Source organism: Cebus imitator, unplaced genomic scaffold (assembly GCF_001604975.1).
Source record: "Cebus imitator isolate Cc_AM_T3 unplaced genomic scaffold, Cebus_imitator-1.0 Scaffold635, whole genome shotgun sequence".
Classification (NCBI taxonomy): domain Eukaryota; kingdom Metazoa; phylum Chordata; class Mammalia; order Primates; family Cebidae; genus Cebus; species Cebus imitator.
In genome coordinates this window covers 325,255-339,465 of record NW_016107950.1, presented here as the reverse complement: position 1 = coordinate 339,465, position 14,211 = coordinate 325,255, and the positions used below count along the sequence as shown (strand labels likewise).

Sequence of the window (14,211 nt, the reverse complement as noted above, 5' to 3'; positions counted from 1 at the left end):
AAAAAAAAAAAAAAAAAAAAAAAAAAAAAGGAAGCAGAGGCTGGAAGGGTGTGTCCTGGGTATAGAATGGCCACGAACGACACACTTTCCTGGAGGAACTTAGGAGGGGGCCTTGATGTGATGCTGTGGCTGAGTTACTGCCCCCCCCCATTTCCATCAATTAAACACCCAGCAACACCGAGTATTACCTTATGCACGTACATAGCTTCCAGTCTACCTATGCCTGTGATGGCCCACTGCCCCAGCCCCTGGGTTGTTAGGTTGAATATACATATATGTACTCATGATAGACAAGATACTAGAGGTCTCACAGGGAGAGGAGACAGCATCTATGAAGTTGCAGGGCCACTTAAGGTACAGAGGTGGGAGCATATACAACGTCAGGATGGAGGTGGGCCACAGAAAACAGACCCAGTGGAGGGAAGGGCAGCAAATGCCCAGCTTTCTAGCACCCACCCTATACTAGCTGGTATGCTGGAGCAGCGCATCCACCTCATTTCATCCTCTCCCTCTCACTACTTCTGCCGCTTACACTAGAACCAGCCCCCAAGGGCTTTGGGGGAATAATGACGCTGTGTATATGGTGGGGGGTCAGGTGAAGGCCTTCGGCAACCCTGATTAGCCCCTATCACGACTGCCCCTCAACCCCCAAAGGAAGACCAAGTCTCCCACAGTTTTTCACTTCCTGGAATTTGCATTTGTATTTCATATCCTGACTTTTTGTCACCTGTGTGGAACTACCAAGGTAGCTTGCCCTCTGGGTTGACTCCAAGAATCTACCAGACCTATGAGTGACTGGGAGCGGCAGATGAAATAGTAATGCCCTTCCCTATCCACAACTCCCTCACACATACACACACCGAAAAAATAACTCTGTAAGTCCTGGCTCCTTGGTGCGTGCCTCGTGGCCCGTATCTTCGTGTCTGAACTCTTGCACTCTAAAATCCGGCCACTGAACTCTCCCACACGCTTTCTAAAATCATTTGGCATGGACTAGGACTCTACTTCACACGCCCTCTTATTCACCACAGGGTGCGCCCCGGGAGGGGCGCGCTCCTGCCCGTACTGTCTGGAGGGTCGCAGGTGCCGGGTGGTCCCCGCTCACCTTGCGCGTGGAGGAGCCGAGACTAGGGGCGGGTCCCGGCCGAGCGCGCGCCCCGCATCCGGCGCGCACGCCTGCCCGCCGGGTCTCTGCCCCGGACCGAGCGGGACCACCTGCTTGCGTCCTCGCCCTGGATGGCGTGGGCAGCGCCGCCAGCGGTGCGAGCTGGAATCCTTCGCGAGGAAAAGTGGGCGCCCACCGGCCTTACTCACCACCGCGGCCGCCGCGAGCCTGGGCGTCTCCTAAAGATGGCCCTGTCCTGACACTCGCGTGCGGATGCAGGTGGCGGCGACGCGGCCCTGCGGACACCCAGGACAACCCGGAGTCCCGCGCTCGCGCCCGCGCCCGCGCCCGCCGCCGCTGCCGCCGCTCCAGACCTGCGTGCGCGCGTGCGTGAGCGCGTGCCGACCGGGCCCGCGACCCGCACCCGGGTGGCCGCCGCGGCTCAGCGCCCGCCGGGCGGCCTGGAGTGGGCAGCGAGCTGACGCGTCGCGCCCTGCCCAGAGGGCGCCTGGCCTGGCTCCCAGCCACGCGCGCCCCGAGCCTGCCGAGGGTCCCCGCCGCCGCGGCCCCAGAGTCCTAGCGAGGGGCCGGCCGAGAGCCTCCTTAACGGAGCCCCGTGATGTCAGCCGGCCCGGAGCGGCGACCGCGCGGCGACGAGGATGGGGCCGAGGACGCCGCTCGGCCGCCCGCACGCCCCTCGCCCTCCGACGGCGACCCTGGCCCCGGCTCGCGCGCCCAGTCACCCGGCAGCCCCGCGGCCGCCGCGCCGCCGCCCCCGGCCCAGCCTCCCCCGAGCCTGTGGCTGGAGCTCGGGCCCGCCTGCAAGCGGGCGCAGCAATGCCCCAGCGAGTCGAGCGGGCAGACGAGCGGCGACCTCGGCACTAGCAGCAGCAGCAGCAGCGCCGGGCTGTCCCCGGGCTCCGACTCCGACAGCAGCGGCGTGGTGTGCGGCGGCCGCGGCGGCAGCGGGGTCATGCGCGGCGCCCTGTCCCGCTCCTGGAGCCTGGAGAGCCTGCGCTCGGCCACCGCTGGTAAGGGCGCCGCCGCCGCCCCCACGCCGCGCGCGCCCTCCGCGCCCGGGTCAGTGCTCTTGTGCCCCTCGTCCTTCCTGCCTTTCCTTCTCCTCCCTCACTTTCTGCCTGTCATTTCCATCTCCTGGTCTCTTCCTTCCCATTGCTTCGCCCTGCTATTCCTTTTCTTTTTTTCTCGTTTCTTCCGATTCCCCCTACCTGTCTCCCTGATCCACGTCTACCGGTGGGCCACCTGTGACAGCTGGGACCTTGTTGGCCCCCATACCAGGGCGCGTTGTCAACTGGGAAACTGAGTGATTAAGGTGAGACTAGAATTTGGTGCCCGATGTGCCGTGTTCCTTTCTCCAAACTGCTCTTGACCAGTTGCACATGTCTAGCTTTCCCTACCGCACCTGCTAGCTTCTGTAAAGCCAGGAGGATGGAAGAGGGCCGCTGCTGGCCGAGGGCGGGACAGATTGCGCCACCTGACTGTGAGTGCGCTTGGTCCTGACTCCAGAACTGTGGTTCCCAGCGGAGGGGGCTGGTCCTGGGCCCTCTGAACAAGAGTGTGCTTTGCGGACCTGGCATTGCTCTGGGACTTTGTGCTCCCTGTAGTGCTCCCGAATCTACCTGGAGGGCCGAATTTAGATTACTGGTTGAGAGGAAGATTTTGGCCCTAAATATTAATGGAGTAAGGAAGTCAAGAGTGGTTTTATGAATGGTGATCACCTGTCCTTGGTTATTTAGTGACAGAATTCTTTATATTTCACTTTTGGCAAACACTCTCAAATATTGTAGCTTTTGCAATGGGGTTTGTAAAGGGCGACAGTTGCTGCCTGGAAATGAGGGAGTTATACACCCACCATGCCTGTGCATGGAGCTGGAGATGCAGCCTGTGAAAGCTGCAGGGCCTCACATAGGTGTGGAATGAGACTCTGAGGCCAGGGTCAGAGCATCAAAGCCAAAGGAGCAGGGGGCCATACAGATAGCAGAATGTGGAGCGCAGGCCTTGTTGGGGAGGCACAGAGCAAGGCCGGCTCTGGCTGGGCTGAGAGCACCTTGAATGACAGGTTCAGCACTTTGCGGTCAGCGAGTGTGGAAGAGGGAAGTGAAGGACATATAGACCTCTACATTAAGCACTCCATGACTCATCTCCCTCTCCCAAAACAAACTCATGAAACTCAAAAAAGTGGAGTAATCCAGCGGTTGATGTTTCTTCCAGCTGAGAGTTTTTCATTGTTCTACAGCCCTGATTCCATCACATCCTGGTTCCCTGGAGACTGTCCTTTCCCTCCACTCTGAAGCTTAAATAGAACCCATTTTGGATACGCCAAGCTAGATCATACCCTAAGTGGGTCCTGAAGGAAACTGGCAGAGGACACCTGGCCCTTTCTTTACTCAGATGGCTTTCCTTCCTTTCTGGAGGCAAAACGGCTCAGGGAGGTGGCCTCAGTCCTCCCATGGACACCTCCTCCTTTCTTCCTTCCATCTGCACCAGTGAGACAGATGGAAATGGCAGAGACTCAAGTTTATTAGGCAGCACTGAGATCCAGGGACTTCCCAGACCATCCTAGGGACACAGAGGCAGCCTGGACAATGTTTGCATGAAGATCTGGAAAGAGTGTGTGTGTGTGTGAGAGAGAGAGAGAGAGTGTGTGTGTGTGTGTGTGTGTGTGCGCGTATGTGTGTGTGTGTTGGGGGTTCGGGGTGAGGAAGGAGGGCAGGGTAAGAGCTGAGGCCCAGGAGTTTGCTCTTTGAGGGGCCCAGGGCTGCCCAGCAATGGCAGAAGAGGGTTTAAAACAACGTGATATAGTCAGAGTTGATGTGAGACCCAGAAATGAATGTTGTGCCCCTCACAGACACTGCACCACTGAGGGTGGGTTCTGGGTGTCTCTAGGTCCATAGGCAGCACGCTGCGCCGAGAGTGCTGGTCAGTAACCGGCCACAGAGGCACTGAGGAAGACATTTGGTTACCTCTTCATCCTCTCTGCCCCCTCTTCCTGCCGTGTTTGGTAGGACCTGCATAAGCAGTGATCAACACTTGGTGTGTAAAAAGACACTGCTGTGTATGCCTTAGAGCTGTGTGAGTCTGAAGCCGTCTGTCCTTCTCAACTGGATTCCTGGGCAGAATTAACTGTGGTGCCTAGGAGTCACGTCTCTTCTACAATAGCACTAGCTATTTCCCTTCCCTGGGAGGAATTGAGGAAACAGGACCTCTTTGAATGTGTGGTTCAGGTGAGGAAATCTAGTTGGAAAAGGCTGGTAAGGGAGGAGAACTTGAAGGGAAGAGGAAAGGAAGGTTATCCTTTGAGTACTTTCTACATGCCAGGTACAATATTCCCTGCTAATCTGATTCCAAATAGGCTCAGAGGTGCAGTAACTTATCCAGGGTGACCTGATGAGGCTGTGTCTGAGCAGAGCTTCAGGCCCGGGTGGGTGTAGCATGATGGGGTCCTTTGCTGGGTTTTCAGCCGGTCTGTGCCAGCAAGGACAAGCAGTGTGGCGGTCTGGCTGGTGCATTGGAATAGTCCTGGCTGCTCACACACTCGCTGATGCTATTGTTTTCATTCAACAATCATGGCTTTTTCCTGGGTGCCAGCTTTCCTATTTGCAAAGCAAGGAAATTAAAAGCAAAGATCTGACCTCTTTGCTAATCACCTCTCAAATGCCATGACTCTAGTTAGAGGTATTGATCTGGGCGGGGCTCCCCACTGAGTCGGCCTTGGTTGCACACGGTGTTTTTGTTTGACTAGTCTTAACAGCTGAGATAAAGCACACGTGTGTTTAGCTGAACTGCGTTTCTCTCTTAAGGAAGATTTAGAGTTCCCAGTAAGGGATCCGCTTGATTGTGTGATTTTTGTGGTGGGGCTTGTTGCTAAACATTTTTGGAGTTCCCAGCAATAATCTGAAAAGTTAGTGGTTGGGACTGAGTGGTAGCTTCCTTGCAGGGCAGAGCAATAGACAGGGAATCCAGGTAGGACCTCTAGACTCACCTTACTTTCAGAAGGCTTCTTGACTCTTAAATGCTCTGTGTTGACATTTGCACTGAAATACCGTTCATCTGGCTGTGGAGAGGACATCCCTTTGAGGCAGAATCTGAATACGAAATGTAGCTGACGGGGTGGAATTTCCACTGCCCTTCTTTCTGCCCCGCTGTTCTCATCTCCCCTCGGGCCCCCTGAGCCTCCAGCCCATCAGCCGTGCTGTCACACTGCCGGCACTCAGCTGAGGCTTTCACAGTTTCTGTTCTGGATGTGTCATCCAACAAGCTTAATTCTCAGTTTGGGCTTCTGGGGCTGACAGTTTTCACTTTCACCTGCTTTTTCACTGACATGGTCAGTGTCGTGGGATCTCTTCTTGGTGGAGAAGCTATGCTGCTTCAGCCTTTCCCTGCAGGCCCCTGTGGCATGCATCCAGCCCAGGAACGTGCACGGGCTACTCCCCTTCTGCAACCAGACATTTATTTCACACCTGTTGCGTTCCAAGCACAGTGCTTGGCTCTAGAGGCAGTAGATGAATCATACACATTTCTTGCCCTTAAAGAAGTCACAGCACAGGGAGACAGATGGTGACACCCCATTATGTGTGCTAAGCACTCTGACAGAAGCACATCCCGCAGAACGGCGAATGGGGCTGCCCAAGCCACCCTCAGCTGTCGCTTTGTTAGGATTCACAGAGCTCAGAAACATGATTATACTAGAGGTTCTGATTTATTCCAGCGTAAGGGTACAGGCTGAAGTCAACAAAGGGTACTTAGAGCAGAGGGCAGGAGATACCAGGCACCAGGTCCAGGTGTCCCCTCACCCGTGGAATTCCATGCACAGTGCTTCATTCACTCTGCCTCAATATGTGACACCTGTGAAATATTGCCAAGCAGAGAAGATCCCCAAGCGTTGGTGTTCAGGGTTCTTACTGGGGGTCAGTTATATAGGCATGCAGCATCCACAAAACTGGCCGTAGTTACCCAGTCTCCAGCGCCTCCAGAGGTCAGACTAATAACAGCGTAGTTCAAGGCCCCCTCAGACCATAAATCACATTGTTGGTGGAAATTATCTGGCATAGCCCAAGGCCCTGGATACACAAAGTCACTCTGATCAGTTAGGATATTCCTAGGGCTTAGAGGTGATATCCTAGGAGCTGGGCAAGGGCCAGTTCTTCGTTTGGAATTTGTAGTGTTTGAACATCCCCAAGCCTTTACTACATAGATGAGGAAGCTTAAAGTAGGAGCACCAGACCCAACCTATGAGGAGGGGCAGGCCAGGAAGGAAATGCTTTTGAGAAACCATTCGGAAGCAGGTGCTCCCTGAGACCTAACACCTGCAAGTTAGCCTTGGTAAGCAACAGAGCTTGGTAACAGCTTTTGAGAGAGAGGACTAACATAAACAAATGCAGAAGGAAGTAAGAAGGAAGGGAACCCGTGTGCCCTGAGCCCCCGTGCTAGGTACTGCATTGGGTGCTTTCAGTCTGCAGCAATTGCAAATGTATGAAATGAAGAACATTGCAAGAGATGAGACTAGAGACAGGCCGGCTGCAGCTCCCTGCTAAGAAATAGGAAATATCGGCCAGGCGCAGTCACTCATGCCTGTAATCCCAGCACTGTGGGAGGCCGAGGTCAGAAGTCTGAGACCAGCCTGGCCAACATAGTGAAATCTCGTTGCTACTAAAAATACAAAAATTAGCCAGGTATGGTGGCATGCACCTGTAGTCCGCTACTTGGGAGGCTGAGGCAGGAGAATTGTTTGAGCCCGGGAGGAGGAGGTTGCAGTGAGCTGAGACTGTGCCATTGCACTCCAGCCTGGGTGACAGAGCAAGTCTCCATCTAAAAAAAAAAAAAAAAAAGAAAAGAAAGAGAACAAACTATCCACGATATTTGTAGCTGTGGAGAGGTTTTAAACAGAAAGTTTTTGTGGCCACTTTGCTTGCTTGCTGTCCCCTCTTAGAGATGTTCCTCAACTTACAGAACTTACAGTGGGGTTACATGTGATAAACTCATAAGTTGAAAATATCGTAAGTAAAATGCATTCAGTACACCTAACCTACTGAACATCGTAACTTAGCCCAGCCTACCTTAAACGTGCCCAGAATACTTACATTAACCTGCAGCTAGGAAAATCATCTAACACAATGCTGATTTTACAATAAAGTGTTGAATATCACATGTAATACTGTGCTAAAAATGGAAGAACAGAATGGTTGTATGGGTACTCAAAGTACAGTTTTTACTGATGTGCATCACTTTCGGGCCATAGTAAAGTAAAAAATTTTATGTCAGACTACCGTTACGTCAGAGGCCATCTGTATTTACTTTTAAAGTTATATACAGTAAAAGGCACACATTTTGGTGTACAATTCTTAGAGTGTGACAAATACATGCAGGTAACCACCACCATAATAAAAATATAGATGAGCTTTATCGCCCAGAACATGAGTGCAGCCCTTTGTGGCCCACTCCTTCCCCCACCCCCCATGCCTCGTTGATCTAGACGCCATCCCTACAGATTTGCCTCTTCCATGATGCCATAGAAATGGAATCATATCATGTTGCCCTTTGACTGGCTTTTTTCACCTAATGTATTGTGTTTGAGATTCATCCTCATGTTGTTGCATTTGTCCTTCGTTTTTTTTCCTCTTAGTTGCTAAATAGTATTTCAGCAAATGGATGTACCATGGTTTGTCATCCGTTCACTGCTGAAGGATATTTAGATTGTCCCTACTGTTAGGGTGTTACAGATAAAGCTGCTGTGAACATTAGAGTGTGAGTCTTCGTATGGACGTTAGGTTTTAATTTCCCTTGGTAAATACCTAGGAGTGCATAGCTGGGTTATATGGTAAGTGGGTGTTTGACTGTATAAGAAACTGTCAGCTCTTTCAGGGTCAGACGGGGTGATTCATGCCTGTAATCCCAGCACTCTGGGAGGGCGAGGTGGGTGGATCACCTGAGGGCAGGAGTTGAGACCAGCCTGACCAACATGGAGAAACCCCATCTTTACTAAAAATACAAAATTAGCTGGGCGTGGTGGCACATGCCTGTAATCCCAGCTACTTGGGAGGCTGAGTTAGGCAGGAGAATTACTTGAACCCAGGAGGCGGAGGTTGCGGTGAGTTAAGATCACACCATTGCACTCCACTCCAGCCTGGGCAACAAGAGGGAAACTCCGTCTTAGAGAAAAAAAAAAAAAGGAAAAGAAACTGTCAACTCTTTTTAAGTAGCTTTACCATTTTATGGTTCCTTTTGACCTGTATTCTCACCATTAATATTGCCAGTATTTTTTTTTAAGCCATTCTAGGCTGGGCGCAGTGGCTCACACCTGTAATCCCAGCACGTGGGGAGGCCAAGGCAGAATCACCTGAGGTCAGGAGTTCAAGGCCAGCCTGACCGACATGGTGAAATTCTGTCTCTACTAAAATATAAAAAATAGCCGGGCATGGCTGGTGCATGCCTGTAATCCCAGCCACTTGGCAGGCTGAGGCAGAATTGCTTGAACCCCGGAGGTAAAGNACTAAAAATATAAAAAATAGCCGGGCATGGCTGGTGCATGCCTGTAATCCCAGCCACTTGGCAGGCTGAGGCAGAATTGCTTGAACCCCGGAGGTAAAGGTTGCAGTGAGCCAAGATCATGCCATTGCACTTCAGCCTGGGCAACAAGAACTAAACTCCATCTAAAAAAAAAAAGCCATCTGTTAGGTGTGTAATATCTCAGTTGGTTTTCATTTGCATTTTCCTAGCAACACCTAATGTTGAGAATCTTTTCATGTAGGTATTTGGCATACACATATCTTCTTTGTTGAAACATTCAGACCTGCATAATTTTATTGGATTGTTTGTTTTCTTTTTGTTGTATTTGGAGAGTTCTTTATATATTCTGAGTGCAAGTACTTTGTTAGATATGTGATTTGCAAATATTTGTTCTAGTCTGTGGCTTGTGTTTTACTTACTAATAGTGTCTTTTCCAGAACAAAAGTTTATAATTTTGATGGAATCCAATTTTTCATCTCTCTGTCTTATAAAACACACTTTTGGTGTTACATCTCAGAACTCTTTACCTAACCTGAGGTCACAGAGAGTTTCTTTTATGTTTCCTTCTAGAAAGTTTTACAGTTTCATCTTTTCTACTTAGATCTATGATCTGTTTTGAGTTAATTTCTTAAGGTTTGAGATAAGGGTGAAGGTGCATTTTTTTGCATATGCATACCCAATTTTTTTTAGCACCATTTGTAAAAAAGACTATTTCTTTCTCCATTGATTGCCTTTGTACCTTTGTCAAAAACAACAGTCTATATTTGTATGGATCTATTACTATCTCTGTTCTATTCCATACTGTAGCTTTAAATTAGTTTTGTCTTCCAATTTTGTTCTTCTTTTTCAACGTTGTTTTATTCTTTTTTGTCTTTTCATATACATTTTAGAATCAACTTGTCAATAACTATAAAATATCCCCTTGAGTTTTGATATGGATTGTGTTGAATCTGTAGATCAATTTGGGAGGACTGACATCTTAATAGTATGGCGTTAGTTTATAAACATCATACATCTACATCTAAGGTGAGGTGGCCACACCAAGAGCTCCTCACCAGACCTCACTGCAGTGCCTATATATTTTGGTGAATTTCTCTCTTCTCGACATTTCCAATATATTTTCAGGTTCCTGAGTCTGCCAGAAAGTGACTTTCCTTAGTAAAATCTGTAAGGTTGGGACCCCCATAAGCCAGGTACTAGGCCAGTTTTTCCAACAGGCCTTTGTAAGCATTGGCTCCATAAAGCCAACCTTGGTTCCTAAATGTGTCTGGTTATATTTAATTAAATGAAAATCATCCTCAAATAAGTCTTTCCAGGCAAGGCCTCGGGCTGTATAACTAATGTTTCTAATAAATGTCCTGTTAACAAGGAAGACAGATTCTTACTGAACCTATGAAATAATTATATTGCTGTGAAAATATGAATACTCAAAAGAGTTTCCAAATTCTGGAGGGGTTAGGCAGGAGAAAAACGTATCGCTTACAAATGTTTCATTTCAGTTTGTAAGAGCATAGTTTAGTAAAGGCCTATTAGTGAGTTAAAGATAGCTTGAAAGAAAAGAAAAGGGGGATCCTTATATTCCAGAAAAGAGAACATTAAAATATCAACAGTGCTTTAGATAAGAGCCACGGTCATCTTCATGAGTTCATTTGGTTTTATTTAATTAATCCTTGCTGCACTCTCTCTTGGGTTTGCAGTCTCTTGAACCTGCATTGAGAACTAGAGTTCTGGAAATCCTGACTCAGTCTTCTGTTGTGGTCTCAAAGTTGTTGACATGACATCATCAGAAGCCTTCACCCAAGAGTTCCTGGCAGGGTCCTTTCCGAAGAAGAGACAGTCTTCTTTGTTGAAGAAACACTTAGGCCAGTAGCTGAAGCTTCAGAGAAAAACAAAAACCTATCTGTAAGCTATCTGTGAAAGACTTAAAGTGGCTGTGGTTAATGTGTTACTGAAAATTTTCAAAAATGAAAGACCCGCTGAGAGCTCATACTGAGGATAGTGCAACTGACAAGGAAATGTGACTGTTTCTGCAATATGCAAAATAAGATCAAATCAATCAACAAATTTTAGACAGCAAAATTATATAATGATTAACCTTATTTTCAAAAAAGATAGTTAACATTACACCTAATTATGGAAATGGATGAACATAACCTTAAATATCTTCAGATACAACATATTATAATCCTGACAAAATTACATCATGAATGTACCAAGCATACAGTTGGAATATACAAAGGTTATACCAAGAATATCTATAAAGAGATTCAGTAAGTCTAGAGCAATTCCTAAACATCTGAATATTAATAAACCTCCACAGGTAAGTAATGTGAACCCCTGATGAAAACTGCTGGCCTACAAGAAGCTGGACTCAAATAAAAGAAGCAAAATTGCAATCAAGTTAACATTTAAAAATTAAGTGAGGCCAGATGAGGTGGCTCATGCCTGTAATCTCAGCACTTTGAGAGGCTGAGGCAGGCAGATCACTTAAGGCCAGGAGTTTGAGAGCAGCCTGGCCAACACAGTGAAAGTTCGTCTCTAGTAAAAATACAAAAATTAGCTCGGCATGGTGTTGCAGGCCTGTAATCCCAGCTACTCAGGAAGCTGAGGAAGGAGGATCACTTGAACCCAGGAGGTAGAGGCTGCAGTGAGCCAAGATCCTGCCACTGCGCTCTAGCCTGGGTGACAGAGCAGGACTCTGTCTCAAAAGAGTAAATAAATAAATTAAATTAATGAAATTATGACTCCTAGCCCCATACTAGTACTTCTTCCAAGTTACTCTTTGATACCAGGCAGAGCAGCACCAGGGCTCTGTTACATGAAAACCCATCAGGGACAGTGAGCACTTCGGCATTTCACCAGAAGCTTCCCACGCAGCATAACATTTCCGAAATATTTACCATTTTACCCATGCATGTCCAACCCAGAGAAGGCTCAGCATCTCTTCTGATTTGACAGTTTTTCCCGTTCAGCTCATCAGCAGTAACAGCAAATATTACATATCAAAACCTAAATATTCCTGGCACTTGTTTTTTCTACAAGGTGAGAGACCAGATGATTATGACTTTCCAAGCGCCTACTGGGAAATCTCAAAGATAATTTTAGGTACACAAGTTATCATTTAGTATTTGATTTTGGAAAGGCAAAATATCAAAGTTGTCTGTCATCAAAAGTCATCTGATTTAAACACTGATTAAGATAGAATCTTCCTGGGTACAATGGCTCGTGACTATAATCCCAGCACTTTGAGGGGCTGAGTAGGGCAGATCCCTTGATCGCCCCGGGCAATATGGCAAAACCTGTCCTACAAAGAAAAGAAAAGAAAGCCAGGTATGGTGGCTTACGTCTGTAATCCCAGCAGTTTGGGAGGCCAAGCCCGGCAGATCACGAGGTCAGGAGTTCGAAACCAGCCTGACCAACATGGTGAAACCCCATCTCTGCTAAAAATACAAAATTAACCAGGTGTGAAGGTGCGTGCCTGTAATTCCAGCTACTCAGGAGGCTGAGGCAAGAGACTCACTTGAACCCAGGAGGTGGAGGTCGCAGTGAGCCAAGATTGTGCCATTGCACTCCAGCCTGGGCAACAGAGTGAAACTCCATCTCAAAGATAAAAATAAAAAAACTATCCAGGCATGATGGCACATACCTGTGGTCCCAGCTACTTGGGAGGCTGAGGTGGGAGGATTGGTTGACCCAGGGAGGTTGAGGCTACAGTGAACTGAGATCCACACCCCTGCACTCCAGCCTGGGCAACAGAGTGAGATCTGTCTAGAAAAAAAAAAGGACAGAAACGTGGGCTGCTAAGAACAATACATGGCTACCTATTTGACCAAAGTGACAATAATTTTTTCTTGTCAACCTTGGCCTACAGAACAATAAAATATTTTTAAATGAACATAACTGTAAAGAACCCTAGCTCTTTTTATTTTATTTTTATTTTTATTTCTTGAGACAGTGTCTGGCTCTGTCTGCCAGGCTAGAGTGCAATAGCATAATCTCGGCTCAATGCAACCTCCACACTTTTTTTTTTTTTTTTCTTTTCTTTTCTTTTCTTTTCTTTTTTTTTTTTTTTTTTTTTGAGACAGAGTCTCACTCTGTTTCCGGGCTAGAGTGCAGTGGCATGTTCTTCGCTCACTGCAACCCCCCTCCTGGATTGAAGCGATTCTCCTGCCTCGACCTCTCGAGTAGCTGGGACTACAGGTGCGTGCCACCAGGCCCAGCTAATTTTTTTATTTTTAGTAGCGACGGGCTTTCACCATGTTGACCAGGATGGTCTCGATCTCTTAACCTCATGATCTTCCTGCCTTGGCCTCCCACAGTGCTGGGATTACAGGCCTGAGCCGTCGCACCCGGCCAACCTCCATATTTTCTAGGCTCAAGCAATCCTCCCCCCTCAGCCTCCTGAGTAGCTAGAACTACAGGCGTGTGCCACCATGCCTACCTATTTTTTTTTAATGGGGTTTTGCTGTGTTGCTTAGGCTGATCTCAAGCTCTGAGCTCAAGGAATGCACCTGCCTTGGCCACTCAAAATGTTGGGATTACAGGTGTGAACCACTGCACCTGGCCACTTTTTTTAGTAAGAAACTTTTGTTTTCTGAAATAAGGGCATGACAAAGTTAACAGAAAACATAAGAATTGATTCTGATAATATACACAATCTCTGCCATCAAGGAAGATTACAGAGAAAGCAATAGATAACCTCCTATAGCCTCTTATTAAAAGCAGACCAATAACACAAGAATTGTTTATTTTAATAGAGAATCTGTGTCTGTGCATCAATATAAAAGCTCTTTTTCCTTTTCCTTTTTTTAAAAAATAAGTTACTCAGTCCCAGGTGTAAAGCTCTTTTTTTAAGAGCAATGTCTTTGCCCCCCAGGGATTGCCTTGGGTGCGTGGATGGATGGACGTACTGTCTGAGGGCCGCGGTCCAGGACAAATTAAATTTAGGTGGGGGAGATGCTGAATTAAGTTCTGGACATGTGGACAACTTGGACTTAGCAGAGGGGATCACATCCTCTTCTTCCGAGTATCTAAGGAGCTAATTGTGTTAATCATTGTTTAATTTTCTGTATTTCCTGATGCTTTGACATCTTGGGGTCTTCCAGACCCAGGAGACTGCCCCTCGGAGAGCTGGCCAGTTCTGTTTTTATTTTTATTTTACTTTTTTTTTTTTTGAAGACAGGGTTTCACTATATTGGCCAGGGTGGTCTCGAACTCCTGACCTTCCCAAAGCGCTGGGATTATAGGTGTGAGCCACCATGCCCAGCCATGAGCTAGCCAATTCTTAGAGACCGCAAACACCCACCTGAGAGTGTGCTCTTCAGATGCAAACCACCAGGCCACGGCCCATACCCTCAAAACCTCCTCTGCTGGGCTCTCACCTGCTGAGCCACTGGGCTCCCGCCTCAGTCACCCCAGGCCCAGGTACCAGACAACTCAGGACAGCCCTCACTCCAGAGCCAGTAGAAATCGTTCAGACCAGGGAGTCTTACACCCACCTGCCCCCTTGCCTTGCCTTTCGCATGGAAGACACAGTAAAGGCTCTTGCCCCCATTGCCCTGCTCCCTGCTTTGAGACCC

At 48.1% G+C, this 14,211-nt stretch overlaps 1 protein-coding gene across 3 annotated transcripts in view; it reads left to right on the top strand.

Annotated features, from left to right (window-relative positions):
- ARHGEF4 (Rho guanine nucleotide exchange factor 4) overlaps positions 1-14,211 on the top strand; it is a 218,481-nt gene that overhangs the window by 137,429 nt on the left and 66,841 nt on the right. The window contains exon 1 of one of the 3 annotated variants that reach the window (XM_017517523.2): positions 1,710-2,136. The exons of the other annotated variants lie outside the window; for them this stretch is intronic. Coding sequence (XP_017373012.1) covers positions 1,725-2,136 — 412 coding nt within the window. The 5' untranslated portion in view covers positions 1,710-1,724. Of the gene's footprint in view, positions 1-1,709; positions 2,137-14,211 lie in introns of those variants that run through there. 3 annotated transcript variants of the gene reach the window in all.